A 19,040-nucleotide genomic window follows, 5' to 3' on the forward strand; every position below is an offset into this window, starting at 1 on the left:
ATGGTTGTCGATGACCAACAATGACAAGTTACCATGCGTCGAGCACCTATGGGGCGCCAGGTGCTCTAGTGAGCAGGTGCTGCTGCTCTCCACTCAGAGCCCCTTTTCCCAGCAGGGCACCCATCCCCCAGCTGCCCTGGGTGCTGCCTGGTAAGGGCTCCGGCCTCCAAGTGGGACTGACAGAGCGCTGCCCCTCCCCCCCCCCCCCCCCCCCAGGGATCGGGCTGCAGGGAAGCTGCACGTGGCCCTCCCCTGCTCCCTTCACAGCACCGCAGGGGGTTGGGGGCAGGGGCACGACTGGCAGAGCCTGGGGAAGCCAGACTCTTGGCCGGCTCCTACATGGGGGATGAGCAGCCCCGGGGAGCAGCCCCAGACCCACCCTGGCGGCACACCGCTGAGTGCCAACACCTGGAAGCCATGGGAGGGGGCAGGGGTGGGGGAGGACCCCCCCCCCCCGGGGCCCAGGCTCCCTGCTACAGAGCAATCTGTGGCTCCTCCTGTCCCCACGCCTTTGCCCGAAGTGCCTTCTGCACCTGGTCTAGCTCCAGGCTTCCTCTGACAAAAATCCCTGTTTCTCTCTTCTCAGCAGGCCCCCCCTGAAGGCTTCCCTGCACGCACCCCACCCTGAATAGTCACTGGGGCCCAACATCCCGACCCCCTCCCCCAGGGCGCCTGGCACGCAGGGCTACGCCAACCCCCACCCAAGACGGGTGCCCTCCGAGCCCGGGGTCGGGGGTAACTCTTTACCATGACCCCAGGGCCTGGCACGTAGCAGGTGTTCAGGGGTCACTAATCTAAGCCGTGGGCTTCATGACATCTTTCCTCAAGGGGTCCAATCCAGCACCGTGTCCACGAAGCATAAACATGGGTGCAGACGCCTGCCCCCGAAGCCCACCCTCCACCCTGGGGCCAGTGCCAAAACCCCTCTAGAGAGGCTGGGAAAGACACGGGCGGCTGGCAGGGGAAGTGGGAACCATCCTGCATAACGCAGAGCCTAAAAAAGTAACTTCCACCCCATCTGGACTATAAGCTTACATGCCCACAGTTGCTCATGTCAGCGCAGCGCGCGGCGCGCGGGCGCGCACACACACACACACACACACACACACACACACAGTCCTTCTTCCCTCCCCATCCGGTCCTAGAACAGGCTGCCAGGTACTGGACAAAAGACAAAGCAAGCCTCCTTATCAGGGCTCCTCGCGATTGGGGGTGAGGCTCACTGTCAGCGTCCAAAGCATCTGGGGGCAGGGGCACGCAGAGCAGACCCAGAGATCAAAGGCTAGGGGAGCCCCTAAACCAGAGGAATCCTACAGCCGCCTCTGCACACTCCATTCAACTGTGAACTAACCCCAGCGAAGGGCCTGACTGTCCCCCACGGCCCCCCACACGGGCCCTCCCTGCAGGCTGCGGCTGTGTGGCTTCCCTGAGGGCAGGGGCTGTGCCCCTCCTCTGGCTGAGTGCCCCCCCCCCCAGGCAGCTGCCCCGAGGGCAGGGAGGGCTGCACCTCCTTCTCACCCCGGCAGGGTGGCTGGCACAGGTCTCATGGACCCTCCCCCCCCCAGCACAGCACACTGTGGGCTTCTTCCCCACATGGAACCTCAGCAGTAATAGGGAAGCCCCTCACTCACGCAGGGCTGAGAGCCACAGGGCCAGTGAGGCTCCTGGTGGCAGAGAGAAACCCTCACCCTCCCAGGGAAGCTCCTGTGGTGCAGCCGGGGGAGGCCTGCCCTGTCGGGGGGGGGGGGGGGGGGGGGGGGGGGGGGGAGGATTTCCTGTCAGGGTTCAAAAGGCCTGATGGGAAAGGGCCCTGCCTTGGCCAAGTCTGTGCTCTCTCCACCCACAGGCCAAGGGTTCCTGGATGTAGGCAGACAGCGGGACCCCCATAGCCCCCAGGCCACTGCCCGGAGGCCTCCCCTCCGGGGCCTCTTCCTGTCAGAATCTGGTTATAAACACCCTTCCCTGCACTTCCTCCTGCCGCTCTGTGTGATTCCAGAGCCCAGGAGCTGGCGGTTGGCAGAAGAGGTCAGCCCTCCCTTGAGCAATCTTAAAGCCTGTTTATGCTCTCGGACAGAGGGAAAAAAAACAAAACAAAGAAAAAAATCCAACAACCACAGCCCCGTCATGGCTAAACAATGAGGAACAGAAAGCCCCTCTGCAGAGTGGGACAAAAGGTCACTCCCTCTACTGCGGAGCTCCCAGAGCAGAGGCCCGGCCAAACCACAGCCCTGGGAGCCAGGCCTCTGTCACCTCAGGGGCCACATGGGCCAGGGGTCTCTGGATGGCCCCAGAAGGTGGCAAATGGTCTCTGGGAAACCCAGGGCCGTGGAAGCTTCTGGATCCTTGGGCTGGTATTGGGGAGGCTCAGATCCACATACACCCACCCACAGGGGAGCTCTGACATTTCAAAATGAGGAAATAAATTGGATATGACTCAATTTACTCAGCAGTTTAGCCAACCCAATCTTTCAAAACACTGCGTCCCCAGGTGAAAATTTGGAAATCACTGATGACTGTTAACCACTCATTTACAGGCGCTGGGTGGCTCAATCCGTTAAGCGGCCGACTGCGGCTCAGGTCATGGTCTCACAGTTTGTGAGTTCGAGCCCCGCATCGGGCTCTGCCCTGACAGCTCGGAGCCTGCTTGGGATTCTCCCTCTCTCCCTCTCTCTCTGCCCCTCCCCCCTCAAAATAAATAAACTTTAAACAACCCACTCATTTAAACAGGCAGGCAATCTGTGACTCAGTGTGGGGATGGGGGATGGGAGAAGATGGATGATGGATGGATGGAAGGACAGATGAATGGATGATGGAAGGATGAATGGGATCCGTAAATAAGAGGGAGAGAGGATAACATGAAGGAAGAGAGGGAGGAGGAAGGGCAGACCTAGCTAACATACAATGTATGAGGTACAGAGATTGTGCGAAATGGAGACAGAGCAGCAAAGCCACCTCCCTGGCCTTCTAAAGGCTCCAGGCCATCCCAGGGCGTGGCTGGTGCCAGGGTGACACAGGACTGTGCACAAGGAGGCCCGCTCACCTCCTACAGGCCTCAGAGCTGCCTCACCACATCAGGGTCAGCTGCTTCATTTCCTCTGCTCAACATGGGCCTCCCTCCACCCAGGACAGAAGAAACCCGCGGAACTGGGCCCCTCACACCCGCTGTCTCCCAGGCGCAGCTGCACGTGCGAGATCCGCGGTCCCGCAGTCTCCCCACGACGTTCACAGACGCTCAGAGGCGAGGTGACGTGTCTGAGGCCACGGCACAAGAGCCCCGCTCCTTGCTCCTCCTCTCCCACCTCTCTTCTCCTCTCTTCTCTTTTTTTTTTTTTTATTTTTTTTTTTAACGTTTATTTATTTTTGAGATAGGGAGAGACAGAGCATGAACGGGGAGGGTCAGAGAGAGAGGGAGACACAGAATCCGAAGCAGGCTCCAGGCTCCGAGCTGTCAGCACAGAGCCCGACGCGGGGCTCGAACTCACGGGCCGCGAGATCGTGACCTGAGCCGAAGTCGGACGCTTAACCGACTGAGCCACCCGGGCGCCCCCACCTCTCTTCTCTTGGGGAGGTCCCCAGAACACGGGACCCAAGCGTCCCTTCCCCTCGACACAGAGCCGGGACCTCAAGCGCCTCCCAAACTCAGCACACCCTCCCACCACGTGGCCTACATCACTCTTCCAGCTTCTCGGCTTTGGCCCTTTGAGGAGGAAGGAAAACTGCGGGATATTCGCGAAGCACCTACTACGAGCCAGGCCAGGCGGCAGGCGCTTCACGGAAGCCAACTTCCACCCCCCAAAGCAGGGGGGCGTGTGCCCATCTCACAGCTCAGGGAGATCAAGTCATTTGTCTAAGGTCATCCAAGAAGGATGGGGCGGAGCAGGGATGTGACTCTTGCTCTGGTCCTGCCGGAGAAATCTCTGTCCCCTCCTCAGGACGGCTGACAGAGCCAGGTCCTCGGATCTGCCCTCCGCCTTGGTCCCCGAGCCACCGCAGTGCCACCAGCTCCTACGCACCCACCTCCGTGCCAAGCCGGACCTCCGGCCCTGGCTCACATGGGCACACAGGTTCTATCTTTCCTCGGGCTCTCTTTCTCACACACACACATGCCCCCCCAGCACCGGGGACCCCTCTCAGCCTCGGGCCAACAACCTCTGACCTCAGGTGACCACCCAGGAACCTCAGACCAGGCCGGTCCTCCGCAGCAGGCAGGGACGCCCAGCGCCTGAGACCTGGCTCGTCCCAGAGCCGCCCGAGTCACCGGGCTCCGGAGAGGACCCATCCTCAGGCTGGCGGCAGAGGCTCGAAGGTGGCAGGAGCTTCAGACGCCATGTCAGCAGCCCCCCACTTAATGGTGGAGGAAGTCAGGGACGAAAGTGGACACGGTCATTCACTCGGCAGACAGTACTGAGCACTTGCTCCCTAGGTGCTGGGCATTACTGCACCAACCCCGCCCCAGTCTCTGCCCCTCCCGGGAGCAGGAGGCACCGCCTCTCCGATCCCTCATTCATTCACCTGCTGAGTCGGAAGTGCCTTTTCCTGCCCGCTGCCCCCTCCCCTCCCGACCTCCCTCCCTCTGTCATCCTGGAGGAGCCCGACAGACCGGAGCCCAGAGCGGCCACGGCTGGGGGAGGGGACACCAATTCAAGGTGGACCCCTCACTGGGGTCACCAGCCAGCGAGCGGCAGGCCAGGGCAGCCTCGCCGGTCTGAGATGGAGTCAGTGCCCTGGCGGGGAATTGGGCAACCCTTGCACGGATGACTTCTGTCCTTCCCGCTCCTGGAGCCGGGCCCGGCCCCGTGCGTACCCCAAGGTGGCGGCCCTCGATTTCTTCTATTTATAAACAGTGAGAGAGAGGAAGGGAAAGCGGGGCAGGACCGGGGAAGGAGAAGCTGTGGCCGCCAGGATGGCGTCATCTGAGAGCACCAAACTGGGGACAGAGCCTTCTGCCCTTCCTGCCACCGTGAGCGCAGTCGATGCCTTTGGGGTCTTCGGGCCCTTTTAATTTTCTGGAGACCCCTCCCCCCCCCCCCCCCCCCCCCCCCCCGCTTTAGATGCCAGTACCCTTGGGAAGGGGTCACTCTCCCAGCCTCCACTGGGAGCACCGCTGGGAGGGAGAGGGCGGGGAGGGGAGGAGGGGGGAGGAGGTCACAGGGAGAAGCGTCAGGCTTCGGGGAGGAGCACGTGCCTCTCAAAGCTACCCTTGTCGCGGAGCCAGAAGGACGCAGAGGCTGCACAGACCCGGGAGACCCGCCGACTGTATACACGCAGCCCTGGGCACCACACGCGTTCTCTCGTTTTATCCCTTCAGCAGCGCAAGGGGGTCAACATCACCCCATTTTAGGGATGCAGAAACAGAGGCTTTGGGAGATTCGATACTAAGTCCGAGAGCAGCCGGCCAGCCAGCGGCAGACAGGAAGCAGTCACGGTTCCATCTGCCTCCGTGTCCTTGGACAATTTTATATGCTGTGGTTTTGTCCTGCTCCCTCGTCTTATAGAAGAGGGGCCCCGAGGGGAAGCGTGTCTCCTAGGAGAACACTCAGTGAGCAAGGTGGAGGCAGATGCAGGGATTCTCCCGAAAGGGTCTCCAGGGCCCCCGGGGGCAGAGGCCGCAGCCACGGGGAGGGGCAGAGGCATCTGCCGAAGGACCCAGGGACCCCGACACGGATGGAAACCATCTTCAAGCAATAGAGAAACCCCCTCATTTGCATGGCAGGTCTCTGGGGCCCTGCGGTGCGGTGGGAGGCGGCAAAGCCGCTTGGGCCCCGATATTGGGGGTTCGTGGGAGCCCCGTGGACTGCAGGGTGCAGCCACATCAGGCCAGGCCGACGCGGCAACGACGTTGGGACCAGGCAACGGAGGCTCGCCTGCCGTCATGGAGAGGAACAGCGTCTGCGTCAGGAAAGACCGACCACATCACAGACGGCGGCCCAGGGGTGACACATCCCACTCCCTGCCTGCTGCCTGTGATGTCGCTTTAGAAGTGAGCCTGGGGCAGACAGGAAGCCCGGGCTGGTATCCGGTTCTTGGGGCCCGCCTTTGTGCAAAGTGCTAGGGCTCGAAGATGGCAGGATGTGGCCCCTGCCCCCAAGGAACCCTGCGGCTAGTTGCAGAGGACACCCCTTTCCATCCCTCCCGACCCCCCCCAACACACTGGCCTGTCGGTGTGGCCCCCTCAATTCACCCGGCTCCCGCCTCCCCACCCTTGGCATCTCCTGCCAGCTACAGCCTCCTCACTCTTGGTCCCCAGGCTTTCCAGATGGACCCCAAATCACCTTCCTGCAGCCAAGTCTGGCCCCGTTGAAAACCACTGGCTCCACGGCCCTCGGGCATGAGCTCATCCCCAGCTTGAGGCCCGGGCACCACTGCGCGGCCCCCTGCAGCGTCCGGTTCCCTTGCCCAACCATCCTGACCCCCACGGCAGGGCCAACTCTCCAGCCTCTTTCAAGGGCCCTCTCCACCACCACTTTAGCAAAACCTCCGAACTCCCAGATGGGGCCAGAGGTCCCTCCTGGGGGCCCCAGTGACAACCTGAGTAGATCTCTACCCTGCCCAGACCTCTTCTTGGTTAATTACCTGTTTCCCAGTATCTCCCCCTCAAAGGCAGGCACCATGCCCCCTCCACACACTCTGGCTCTGAGCCGGACATCTGGGTTTGAATCCCAGCTCTGCCCTTCACCAGCCTCAGTTCTGTCATCTATAAAATGGGGACGAATACAGTGCCCACCACATGGAGCCATTATGATTCACTGAGTCAATGCGTGTCAAGTGCCCAGTGCCGTGCCCGGCTGGCAGTAAGAGCTAAGTGTTCCTCGTTGGGTTTTTATTACTCGCTGCTCTATGTCCAGCCCAGGGCACGGCCCACGGTAGGTGCCTCACAGAGGCTGAACTGTTTAACAGATGCAAAAGTTTTCATTTCCAATTAGTTGAAACGAGGTGGAGTCAGCAAGAGAACTGGGCAGGAAATGGCTCGCAAGGAGAGCAGGAGGTGTCTGTCCTTAGCTGGGGTAGACCAAGCAACAGCTTTCAGATTAAGAGCCTGTCACAGCCACGGCGACCACCGCGAAAGTACAGAGCTCTGGAGCGCGACGGCCTGCGGTGGGATCTTGGCTCCGCCTCTAGTAAACTGACAGCCTGAGCGCACAGCTCAACCTCCCTGTCTCCACCGCCTCTCCTATCAAAACCGCCCTCCTCCAGGGAAGGAGGGGCTGTGAGAATTGAGGGCTCGGGGAAGGCAGAAGCGCCTCCTTCCTGGGATGTCAGTCCCAGCCCTGGGCTCACTGCATTCTCCCGGCCCCCCGATGCAAAGTGACAGAGACGCGGTTATCCCCACTTACCAGTGGGGAAAAGTAAAGCTCAGAGCGGAGTTCAAGGTCTCGAGGCCCTCGCAGCAGAGCTATGCAGTTCCCCAGAAGTCCTGAGATCTCACCTCACACCTGAGACAAGTGGATCAGCCATGCACTGTCCCATGGCACCCCGGCGGTAGCCCGGGTGACCGAGGCCAGGCTCACCGGTGGCTGCCCACGACAGCTCCAGGAACACGAGGCTGACGCTGGCCACCATCACTTGGCTCAGGCCGGGGCAGGGCTGAAGCCAGAGGGACCTTGTGTTGCAGGATGGGGTACAGAGGGGCAACCCCTCCTCCTCCTCCGGAGAACCTCTGTCCCACACTAGGTCTTAGGTCTAGTCCAAAGGCCTCCTATTCCTCCCTGAAGCCTCCGATCCTTCCTTCCTGTTTGGCTGCTAACTCCCTCAGCCCAGAGCTCCTGCTTAAACTATTGCAACAGTCCCTCCTCATCTGACTTGCCCACCAAGGCCAGAGTGATCTTCCTAATTCACTCTCTGCTCTAGTCACTCCCTTGCTCTAAAACTATCAATGGCTTCCCACTGCCTCAACCCCTGATAGGAGGTGAGGGTTGTGCCAAAATCATATCATGGACGCTGGAGTGAAGATGCCTGGCTTTGAATTCAGACACCACCACCTCCCCCCCCCCCCATTAGCTGACAGCATCAGAGTTTGTTTGTTTGTTTGTTTGTTTAATAAATGAGGTTAATATACCTCAATCTTCTCATCTATAGACCGTATACACTTCATGGGGCTGTTGTAAGGATTAAGTGATGTAAGACATGTAAAGCGTTTGGCACACACTCCAAAAATCACCGCTGTAACCACTTTTAATGCAATCTTTATATTTGTTACTACTTCCTTTAGTTGGCCCCCAATAGCCCATAACCTCTTGTGCCCTCACTGCTCCCAATGAGGCTTTTGCCCCAGCTAGGCTTTTGTCCGCTGCTACACCTGCCTCATGGCTCCCTCCACGCCATTCCCCCTCCTGGACCCACTCATCTCGATCCTGCTCACCCTCGGGGCTCAACTTTTAGACAGATCCCTGTGTGGTCATCGCAAGAGGACAACTTGGAAGAGGCCAGGATGGGGTGGCGGGGAGGGGGCAGAACCAGGAAAATGACAAGGAAAGATGAGGACAGTGACTAAGAGGCGGGCCAGGCAGAGAGTAAAGCCCTCGGGGGCGGGGGGGGGGGTGGCGATGGCTGGGGAGGACAGGGGGGAATCGTGCCATGCGTGTGGGAGGGCTCAAGGCTGCTGGGAGGACAGGACAGGATGGAGCAGGAGACGGAGGCAGCAGGCAACAGGGAGAAGCCAAACCCGGAGTCTCTAAGAGTGGCAGACAGAAGCCAGGCTGTGGGTCAGCAGGAGGAAGGACAGACAGGGGCGCCCAACGTGCTGGTGAGCATCCTGATGACTAAGGTGCCGGGAGCCCCTGCCAGGAGGGTCACTGTCAAGACCAGACAGGGGCCTTCCAAGGGCGGGCGGCGTGTGGAGGCAGAACTGCACTCCACCCTCTGCCCAAAGCCACGAACCGCCCCCCACCCCGTGCACCACCTCCCCCAGTCCCTCCGCCAGTCTAACACTGGGGCCAAAGGACTCCAAGGCAGGGGTGGGCGAGGTCCACACTGATCTCAACTTCCAGCTGGGGCAGCTGAGGCTCAGAGAGGAGAAGGAAAGTGGCCAGGCCCCCCAGAGCTGGAGACTGAGCCAGGCCCAGGCCCCAGACCCCTCGGCTCCCAGCCTCACGCTCTGGTCACTTCTACAACCTCTGGCATCTCTCCTGACAGGCGCTGGAGAAGGCCTCCCACGGACGGCCCAGAAGATACCCGTACACAGCCTGCCTGTCCTGTCCCCAAACCCTTCCCCACACTGCTCCCCACCTCGCATCCCAGGCCCACTCAATTCCCTGAACCTGTGGCCACAGCAGCCATGCCCACTCAGGGCCAAGCTCAGATTGAAACAGATGGGTGGGCCACCGTCTGGACATCAAAAGAAAACAAACAAAACCCCCTGGGGATTTCTGCCCTGTCGGAGGGGCTGGGTCAACTCAGGGCCCCGGCTCCAAAGTCACGGACAGAGCAGCAGTTTGCTGGCCTCTTGAGGACCCAGAAACAGACTCATCCTGTGGCTCTTGAAGTCATTCCGCATTCCACACTGCCTATGTGTCCCACAGGTGACACCAGAGACGAAGCCTGTCCCTGCAAAGAAGACGTGGAGGCTCAGAGAGGTAGAACGGTGTGTCAGACAACAAGAGAGCAGGGCAGAGACCAGACCACGGCTCCAGCCTGGGGCCTCCTGGACAGCTGCCCCCACAACTCAGCTCCCCCAGCGCCGCTCACCTCTGGGGCAGAAGAAAATCTATTTTCCCAAACCCCAGTCGGTAAACAGACACTTCCTCCTACTGGGTGCGCACCCCAAGTGCCCCAAACCACAGTGATGTCACTATTTCCCCAGTGACCTCACAACATGCCACAGTGGAAAATGACCGTGAGCCCCACAGGGGTGGGCCTTGAGCTTCAGAGTCCTAGCCCCACAGTCAGTAGCTCGGCAGAGGTGGGGACAAATGCCCAAAGCCCCGGGGCTGTGAAGGACGCCTGCCAGAGTCAGCACCAGCGGGGAGGGCTGTGTGCCCATCACAGGTAACAGAGGGCTTCTTCGAGGAGACCGTCACTCCCACCGAGGCTTCCTTGAACTCGTGGGTTCCCAGACAGCAGGCCCTGCAGTGGGTGCCCACGGCATAGACTTACTCACGGTTTGAGGCCCCAGGGAGTCTGGCTTCTGAATTTTACTAAGTGGCAAGGAGGCAGGAAAGCCATGAGTCCTGTTCTGCCTGAGGGTTCTGCATCTTGTTCTGGATGCAAGTTGACAGGCAGCCAGGAATTCTTGGTGCCACTGGGGCCTGAGTCAAGGAATCATTCCAGGCAAAGCCAGCGGGATTGAGGTCAACAGGAAGAGAGGCTGGGAAGCCAAGATATTCGCAGTGGGGAGTGTTGGGCTCTGCTTCCTGGGAAAACTTTTAGACACACACCCCTCCTCGGTCTAGGCCTTTGTTAAACACATACAAAGTTAGCACCTCCCCAACATTCCAGGAGAGTGTTGGGATCAGTGGTGGGAGGTTTAATAGAGAGGAATGCTTAGCCCCAGAGAAGCTAAGTAACCTGAAGGAGGTCACACAGCAAGCCAGTGGCAGTGCTGGGCTGGGAACCCGGTTCTCCTGACACCTGGGCCAGTGTTCCTTCCTTGGGGCCTTGCCATCTTGGAAGTCCCTTAGAGGCTGGAGAATGGCCTCAGAGGATCCTCCAAAGGGCTTTCCCTTCTCAGGGTTACAAGTAAACAGAACTTCAGGATCACAGAGATTAGAAACGGAAGAGATTTTAGAGATAACCTGGAAGAAGGACCATCTTGAAGGCAGGGAAGCTGAGGCCAGAGAATCCCTTTCACAGGGAGGTCTTAAGACTCCTCGAAACTGTGCCAAATGTACCCCTCGCTCACCCTCAAATGACATACAGCACCTGTCACTCATGAAAGGAGTGGGGGAGTGATTTCCTGACCCCCTGACCGTGACCACATGCTAGGGTCCGGAGGCCAAGCAGTCGGACAGGTGGTGAGAGAGCTCCAGTGAGGGGGCTTCAGGGGAGGAAGGACAGCCAGGAAAAGGCAGGGCAGAATGAAAGTTGCTCTCAGGGATGTTGGGCATAAGCTCTGGGCAACCAGAGGTCTGCTACCCACACCTTGGGGCCCTTGTGGCTCAGAGACAGAGAATCTGACTCCCCGGTGGTCCCCGCCTCAGCCTGAACACCATCCCATAATGCAAAGTCAGGTCAGGCCCTGCAAAGCCACCAATGCTCAAATAGCCACCAGTGAACTGCATAGCCTACAAAGCACTTTTAACCCTGACAAGCATCCAATGAGCTGGAGGTCGTTCCCATTTTCCAGTTGGAAACACAGAGGCTCCCCAGAGATAGAAAGACTTGCCAAAAACACACAGCCTGTAAACAGCAGAGGAAGGATTTGAGCTGAGATCTGCCTGATTCTGAGGGCTGGGCCCTTCCCCTAAGTCATCAATACTGATTTCCCATGACCCAGCAAAGAGCCCGGAACTGGGAGCCACAGCATCCCCACTTTGTTCCCGTTCCCCTGGTGGCACCCCTCTCTCCTCCCTAACCCCCAGCTTCCCTCCCTTCCCGCTTCTGGGCCAGTCACATGCCAATCGGGGCCCTGAGTCATTGCCAGTGGATGGCCCTGTCACGAGCTAGAGAGGGGATGTGAAGGACAGGAGGGAGCACTTTCAGGAGAGCACCCCTAGCCTCCACAGACCCAATACAGCGTGAAGAGGAACCCAGAGAAATACCCCAAACGGAGGGAGACAGACTGGAACCCAGCCCTGCCACCACTGGCTTCTCAAACCCTTCTGCCTCATCCACAAAGCAGGGCCATGATACAGGTCAAGTGAATATTTTTGCACATTTACTCAATATTTTCTAGCACCTACGACATGCCAGGCACTATTCTAAGCCAGCGGTTCTCAACCAGGGCAATTTCTCCCCCAGGAGACATTCAACAATATCTGGTAACATTTTAATTGTCACAACTAAAGGGGGGGGGGGTTCAACTAGCATCTAGTGGGTAGATGTCAGGGATGCTGCTAAATGTACCAGAACACACAGGACAGCCCCAAAACAATGATGTGGCCCAATGTCAAGGGTGCTGAGAATGAGAACCTCGGTTCTAGGCGGTGAGTCTATAGCGGCAAGCAGGTCCCAGCCCTCACTGTGCTTACAATCCAGTAGGAAGATGCGGTAAAAGTGAAAGAAACAGAACAAAGAAAACAAAGCAGGTCAGGGGAGGGAGAGCACCTGGTGGGGAGCTTTTGTAGGCAGGATGGTCAGAGAAGGGCTCTCTGAGGAGAATTCATTTGAGCAGAAAGAAGTAGTGTGATGAGACTAGGGGAGATCAGCAGGAGGAGCATTCAAGGGAACGGGAAAGGCAAGTGCAAAGGCCCTGAGGTAGGTGTGTGTGACATGCCTGAGGAACAGAAAAGCAGCCAGCATGGCATAAAACTGAGAGCTGAATGGAACACATACAAACACACACACACACACACACACACACACACACACACACACCATGGTTGACATCAAAACTCCCCCTGCCCACCCCACCCAACATACAACCTTCCTGGCTACTCCTCTAGGAAGCACTGGATGGTCAAGGCCATAAAGTATCTCCCAGCCCTGGAAAGCAATGGTGCTCCAGGATGTCAGTGAGGGTCACTACCTAACACGAAAATGCCTGGCAGGCTCTCAGCCATTATCTGCCGCAATACCTTTCACACCCACTCGGCTCTGTGAGGACAGCAAGGTGGGAAGTACTTTCCAGGCCCACAGTGTCCATGCCACTAACTTGGCCCAGCTCTCAAGGGCGGGTAGGGACAGAGCCCAGGTCTGTGACCATTGGCAACGTGGCTCCTGGAGAGCTGGAGCCGGGTCATGGTCATCTGAGGTCCCCAGAGCCCGGCACCGGGGTGGGCCTAGAGTAGGTGTCCACGAATGCTGGGGGAATGAATGAACGGCGCCGTACCAGGGTGCCTGGCTGGCTGCCCGCCGCCCTGTGCAGGAGGACCAACCACCAGGCCACATCCCCAGTCAGCACACAGGCTCCCCTCTGGGAGGTCGGGCAGGGGGCATCCCGGGACAGCAGGTACACAGATCACCCATCTCCACATCAAAGGCCATTGTCCCCAGGTCAAACTGGGAGCCCCAATCTGTCCCCTTAACCCCAGCTGGCCCTAGCCCCCCGGGGAATGAGCAGGCAAGTAGTAGGGGCCGCTCAGCCTCCAGACTTCCGGTGAGAGGCAGGCCGACCCCCTTCCCAGCAGACAGCCAGACGGCAGGGGCCCTGCCCATCCCCCTCAGAGGGCACCAAGTGCCCTTACCTATTCCGCCAGCTCTCCTGGCATTTATTTGCCGAATGAATGAATACCAGATGAATGAATGATGCACTCCACACCAGCCAGAAACGGCTTTTAAAGGAGGCAAAAGCCCGGATGGCAAAATGAATCTGCCACACCCTGCAGCCAGTTCAGGTCCCCCGGGGGGGGGGGGGGGGGCTCCTTCTGCAACTACGGTGAGTCACGGCCAACAATCCTGAGTGCACACTGTGGGTGAGGCGGCTGGCTGGGGGCAGCGGGGAGATCCTGACACAGGGAGCACAGCGTGGAAAGAGCTGGGGAATCAGGCAGACCTGCATTCAAATCCCCCCAGCCCCTCCCCGCCCCCAGCCCTGTAATCCTGGGAAATGTCACAACCTCTCTGGGCCCCAGCTTCCACGTCTCCAAATGGGAACAGCAGCAACCCCCTCCCCCACCCCCCGCCCTACCCCCTCCCCCGCCTTTTAGGAGTTGCTGTAAGGAAGCTTTCAGTGAGATTCTGTACTAAAGGCCTAGCACAGTGCCTGGCACTTAGTTCATAAAAACCAAGGGGAAGAGGACCCCACAGGCCCTGCGCTCAAGGAAATTTCCACCTGTTGAGGTAGATAAGACACCACTAGGTTCAAAAGCAGAATAGAGTCTGTTCTTGGGAGGAACAAAGAGCTTTGATCCAATCCAACGGGGAGGGTGAGGAAAGGCTTTTCTGAAAGGGGTGGTTCGTGGGAAAGGCCAGAAGGAGGTGGCAAGGGGCGTGCCGTGAAGAGGGGACAATGCAATGACCAAGTCTCTCTGGATGTGGGGTACGGATGCAGAGAGGTGGCAGAAAGAACCCAGATACTTCACTCCAACCTGGGTCGCCCGGGGGAATTTCTTCCTCCACCACTGGGAGTCATTAGCAGGCTTCTCGGGCAGGCGTAGAGGTACCCCAATACGGGGAGCAGTGCCACCAAGGAGGGTCAGTGGGAGAGGCAGCGGGGGCCAGGAGGCCAGCCCCGAGGCTGTGGACATAGTCCGGGGCGAGGGGACCTGAGCAGACACGGGAGCTGGCCCGGAGGCGTGGGAAGTGAGAGACACCAAGGACCCCTCACACTACTCCGGGACTCAGGCATGGTGTTGCACAGAGAAGCCCTGCACCTGTTCCCCCGATGGGCTCACATGACCCCAGGGTTCACCAGGGCAGGACAACACCCCTTGAGGCCCGAGTCTGTGACTTGACCCTGCGCTCAGGCTGTCAGAGCTGGGATTCTCCTGACCCTCCTCTGTTTTCAAGACAACCTCTGGGGCAGGCCCCCCCTCCCCACCGCCGCCCCAGGGTACATCCTGGCACCCACTGCAGGTGAGTCAACTCCGGTGCGACAGCCTCCATCCTCTGCCCTGGAGAGCTGGACTCTAAAGATGTCTCCAGCCGTGGCCAGTGAGTCACTTCACATTACCGCATGAGCCAGTGCCACCTCCCACCTTCCTCCCCGTGAAGACGTTCACCTGAGTCAGCACATCGCACATTCATCAGGGTAAGGTCATGAGGAGGTTGGAGGGGGGAAATGCCCCCTTTAGAGGAAGAGCGCCCCCTTTAGAGGAAGAGCGCCCCCTATGCCCTTCCACAAAATACAAGTTCTCTGAGCCTCAGTTTGCCTTCTCTGTGAAATGGGGTTACTCTGTCTTACCAGACCACGCAGACAGCCCAAAACAGGCAAAGGATGCGCGATCCCTTTGCAGACTCTACCTTGCTACCGTGGTGGGTACACGAGGCCTGTTTTCTCCATGTTTCTGCAGTCCCTAAGGGGCCCCGTCTGCCTTGGCTAAACTGCCCAGAAGGCCTCCCGCACCTCCTGTGTCCCCCGAGCTCAGATACAGGCCCTCGCGGAGGTCAGCCCAGGGGAACCTGAAGACACGGTCTCCTCCCCAGTACCCAGAGTCCGCAAAGAATAAACAGGCTCGAAATGGTCGCCGGACACCCCAAGTCGGTCCTGGCGAAGGGGTCTGCGCAAACGCACGGGGACGCAGCCCACGGTCCTACTGTGCCCTTATTAGGCGCTTACTGCAATCTGGCCCTGTTCTTTCAGACGCGCAGCCCTAGCATTTCTAAGAAAGAGGAAAACCATAGCCCAGAGGAGGAGGAAGTCTTCTAAAGAGAGGGCCCGCGTCCGCAGCGAGGACAGCGCTCCGGTACGGGACCCCCTACCCCGCCGCGGGAGGCAGGCCGGGCGCCGCAGGCGCAGGGGTGTCTGAGTCAGGGGCCAGACTCTAACGGGGATCAGCCCGGGGCCGGCCGGCTGGCCCCAAAGGCCCGGGTCGGCGCGGCCGGAGGGGACGGGCTGCGCCCCGGGGCGGCGGGGGCGGAGTTCGCGGCCGGAGCGCACGTGTGCCACACAGGCCTCGGGAGGGTCCCGGCGGGTCTCCGGGCGCGCGCGGCGACCGTCTCACCCTCAGGGGGCGGCGCCTCGGTCTCCCCGAGCCCCGACACCGCGCTCCGGGATGGGAGGGTGGGGTGCGCGCCAACCGGGGGGCGTGAGAGCCGCGCGGGTCACCCACCTGGGCGGGCACGGCGCGCCCCGCGGCCCAGAGCTGCAGTCCGACGGCCAGCGTGGCCCAGAGGGCGGCGGGCGCCATGCGTGCGGCGGCGGGAGCGCGGGCGGGTCGGCCGTCCCTGGCTGTCGCGCCCTTGGGCCCTCGCGCCTCCTCTCTGCGCCCCGCTGCCTCCGGCGCCTCCGACGGAAAGCGAAAGCCTGAGTTCTGGCGGCCGGAGGGAGGCAGGTGGAGGGGGCGGGGCGGGGCGGGGCCTCTCGACCACGCCTCCTCCCCGCCCCCGCCCCCGCCCCCGCCCCCCTCGCGCCTGGCCCCGCGTCCCTGCTCCGGCTCTTACCCCCTCAACTCGCCCCGGGCTCCCGCTCTGGGGGACCCCTCCGCCTCCACCTCCTTCTCGTGCCCCTTCCCCTCGAAGTCACCCGCCCACCAGGTTTGTTGCTGCCCCCAGGCTGTGCCTCTCAACCTGCCCTGCATCCACCTACCCCTCCCACCCACCCCCTTCCCCCGCTGGCTCCCCATTCCTGTGGGGATGGGACACTAATTTGGAAAAACATCTCCCAAAGGTGACACTAGCTCTGGGGGACCACCAGTGTTCTATATAATTCACTCATTTGGACTCGAGCCAGACCGTCTGAGGGTGTCTCTGCATTAACCTCACAGAGTTACATTTTCTGAAGATTAAAAGCTATATAATATATATGTTATGTATGTACGCTCACAAAATGTATATGTAACTTAATAAGCTGTGTATACTGAGTTGGCTGTTATTACTATTATCCATTTGTTAATTTATCCTCAAACTTTTTTTTTTTAGTAGGCTCCATGCCCAGTGTGGGGCTTGAACTCACCACCCTGAGATCGAGCCAGGTGCCCCTGTCCTTAAATGTTTTTCAAGCCCTTCTCAGAGCAAGCCAGACCCTGCCCTGCCTTCCTTCTTAAGTCTTCCATCCAGGTGACGAACAAGTAAACAAGGCTAGGACAGAAAGCCATCTGGGAAATTGAGGGCGACCAGAGAGAGCCCAGGCCAAGGGCCGCGAGGGCTGGCGGGCTCCCCTGGGGCTCGCATCACGACCGAGCACCCACGCCCCCTGCTATCTTGGCCATCTTCCATCTTCCTCCTCGTTGAGCCACAACTCCAATTTTTTTTTTTAACGTTTATTTATTTTTGAGACAGAGAGAGACAGAGCATGAACGGGGGAGGGTCAGAGAGAGGGAGACACAGAATCTGAAACAGGCTCCAGGCTCTGAGCTGTCCGCACAGAGCCCGACGCGGGGCTCGAACTCACGGACTGCAAGATCATGACCTGAGCCCAAGTCGGCCGCTTAACCGACTGAGCCACCCAGGCGCCCCGAGCCACAACTCTAGAGCAAGGGCCAGCCCCGTGTGGCCAGAACTCACTCCCCCAGGCCTGGGAGTCCTTGCCCCCAGCACACAGGGCATTTCGGAGGAATGGGGTGGGCAGGGCCGCAGGAGACAATTCTGTTCTCCCATTCCCTCACTGCAGGCTGCCAAGAGGTTCAGGGACCTCTGCTCTGGGCCACCAACCCCCATGATGGAGATAGCAAGGTTGGTGCGTCTAGGCACCGAATGAAACTGGGAAGTGACTCTTGTGAGGTGGAAAATCCCATCTCCTGACCAGGAGTCTGGGAAATTACCTGGTTCCCAAACATTTCTAAGAGATACGCCACGCTGAGGGTGCGGCTAGCGCAACCCACAAACTTGACTCTGTACAGAGAGTCAGCCTCTACAACTAGCACAAAGGTTTCTTCTGGCCCTTACTAGTCTCGCCTGGCAGTTTTGAGGACTCCCCGATCTGGAAGAGAGAGCCAAAGACCAGGAGTGTGTGTGTGGGGGGGGTCACCCGGTGGATGCAGGGACAAGTGGTTCTCCATGGATGACCCACGTACCTCTCAAACCCAATGGGTCCCACTGGCTCCTCCAATGGCTCCCCATCCCAGTGAATGGCTCCTTTACCACCCAAATGTGGGGATCCTCCTGGGACCCCACCTCCCATCCCAACTCCATCAGTGGACCCAAAGGGTAGGTGGCAGCCAAGTCGAGAGAAAAGCAAACCTCTGCCTAGTGATTCTATCAAGGGTATTTATTTTTTTAAGTTCATTTATTTATTTTGAGAGAGAGAGAGAGAGAGAGAGAGAGAGAGTGTCCCAAGCAGGCTCTGTGCTGTCAGTGCACAGCCCAACGCAGGGCTCAATCTCACGAACCATGAGATCATGACCAGAGCCGAAGTCGAGAGTCGGATGCTTAACCAACTGAGCCACCCAGGCGCCCTTCTATATAGTGGATTTAATACAGAGGAATTAGTTAGAAAGGTGTTGAAGGAATTAAAAGGACAATTAGAAGAAGGGGAGATAACCCTAAGATTAACAACTACAAGACGCTGCCACCACCCCTGTGGCTGAAGATGGCACCACCAGTGCCAGGAGCCAGGGCGTCTGGGGGAATCTGGAACCACGGAGGAGACAGAGCCACTGCAGGAGACACCATGTGAAGCACAATGAAGGGAAATATTCTGGCTTCTCCCATCCTTTCGTGCCCTCGTCTCCCACCAGTGCCTCCCACTGGCCGAACCTAAGACGGAAAACATTTGACAAGGGAACCTGGGAAATTTAGTTTGTGCGGCCAGCCCACTGCCATAGAGAGCCGCGCAGGGGCCTGGTGGGGCCTGTGGCTGAACACAGGCCACCAGCTGGCACCGGTCCAAGGGAAAAGGCGCAGTCACCTCAGGCCCATCTAGCCTCAGGCTCTAACTCAGGTCACACACTTTTATCGAGCATCTGTGGGGCCAGCCCTGGGGTGCTGGGCACTCAGGAGGGCACAAAGCAGGCGAGAATCTCCTGTCAGTCTTGTGGGCCCTAAACTCCTTGGATATCCAGCTGTCAGAGTGGTCCTTTGTAGCCCCTCCTGCTTTGCCTGAGATCAAGGGAAGCACCCCCTCCCCCAAGAAGCAGCAGGGGGCGCTCAGTACAATGGCGACACCCTTCCCCAAATCTTTTCTCTTGGCTTCTCCAGACCCAACGCCTTCTTTAGGCTAGGGATGGGCGATGGCAAATTCTGGGTGAGCCATTCGACATTCAGTGTCAGCACACCTGCACAGGCGGCCCCGGACTCTCTCTCTCTCCAAGATGGGATTTGGTCTTGGCACCCACCATTGTGTACCTGCCGCTGAGAAATCTGCTAAAACTCAGCAAATGCACAGAGAGTCCCCTTAACACCCTGCC

At 59.2% G+C, this 19,040-nt stretch overlaps 1 protein-coding gene and 1 long non-coding RNA gene across 2 annotated transcripts in view; one reads left to right on the forward strand and one right to left on the reverse strand.

Moving 5' to 3' along the window:
- Positions 1-15,987, reverse strand: part of TNFRSF1B (TNF receptor superfamily member 1B) — a 32,841-nt gene extending 16,854 nt beyond the window's left edge. The window contains exon 1 of the mRNA XM_047871149.1: positions 15,807-15,987. Within this exon, the coding sequence (XP_047727105.1) occupies positions 15,807-15,884 (78 nt within the window). The 5' untranslated portion in view covers positions 15,885-15,987. The remainder of the gene's footprint in view (positions 1-15,806) is intronic.
- Positions 9,887-16,436, forward strand: LOC125172710 (uncharacterized). The gene is made up of 3 exons (XR_007154813.1): positions 9,887-9,984; positions 15,338-15,440; positions 16,364-16,436. It is a non-coding gene; the product is annotated as an uncharacterized LOC125172710 (long non-coding RNA).
- The last annotated feature ends 2,604 nt before the right edge of the window (positions 16,437-19,040 follow it).

This window comes from Prionailurus viverrinus, chromosome C1, assembly GCF_022837055.1.
Source record: "Prionailurus viverrinus isolate Anna chromosome C1, UM_Priviv_1.0, whole genome shotgun sequence".
Taxonomy (NCBI): domain Eukaryota; kingdom Metazoa; phylum Chordata; class Mammalia; order Carnivora; family Felidae; genus Prionailurus; species Prionailurus viverrinus.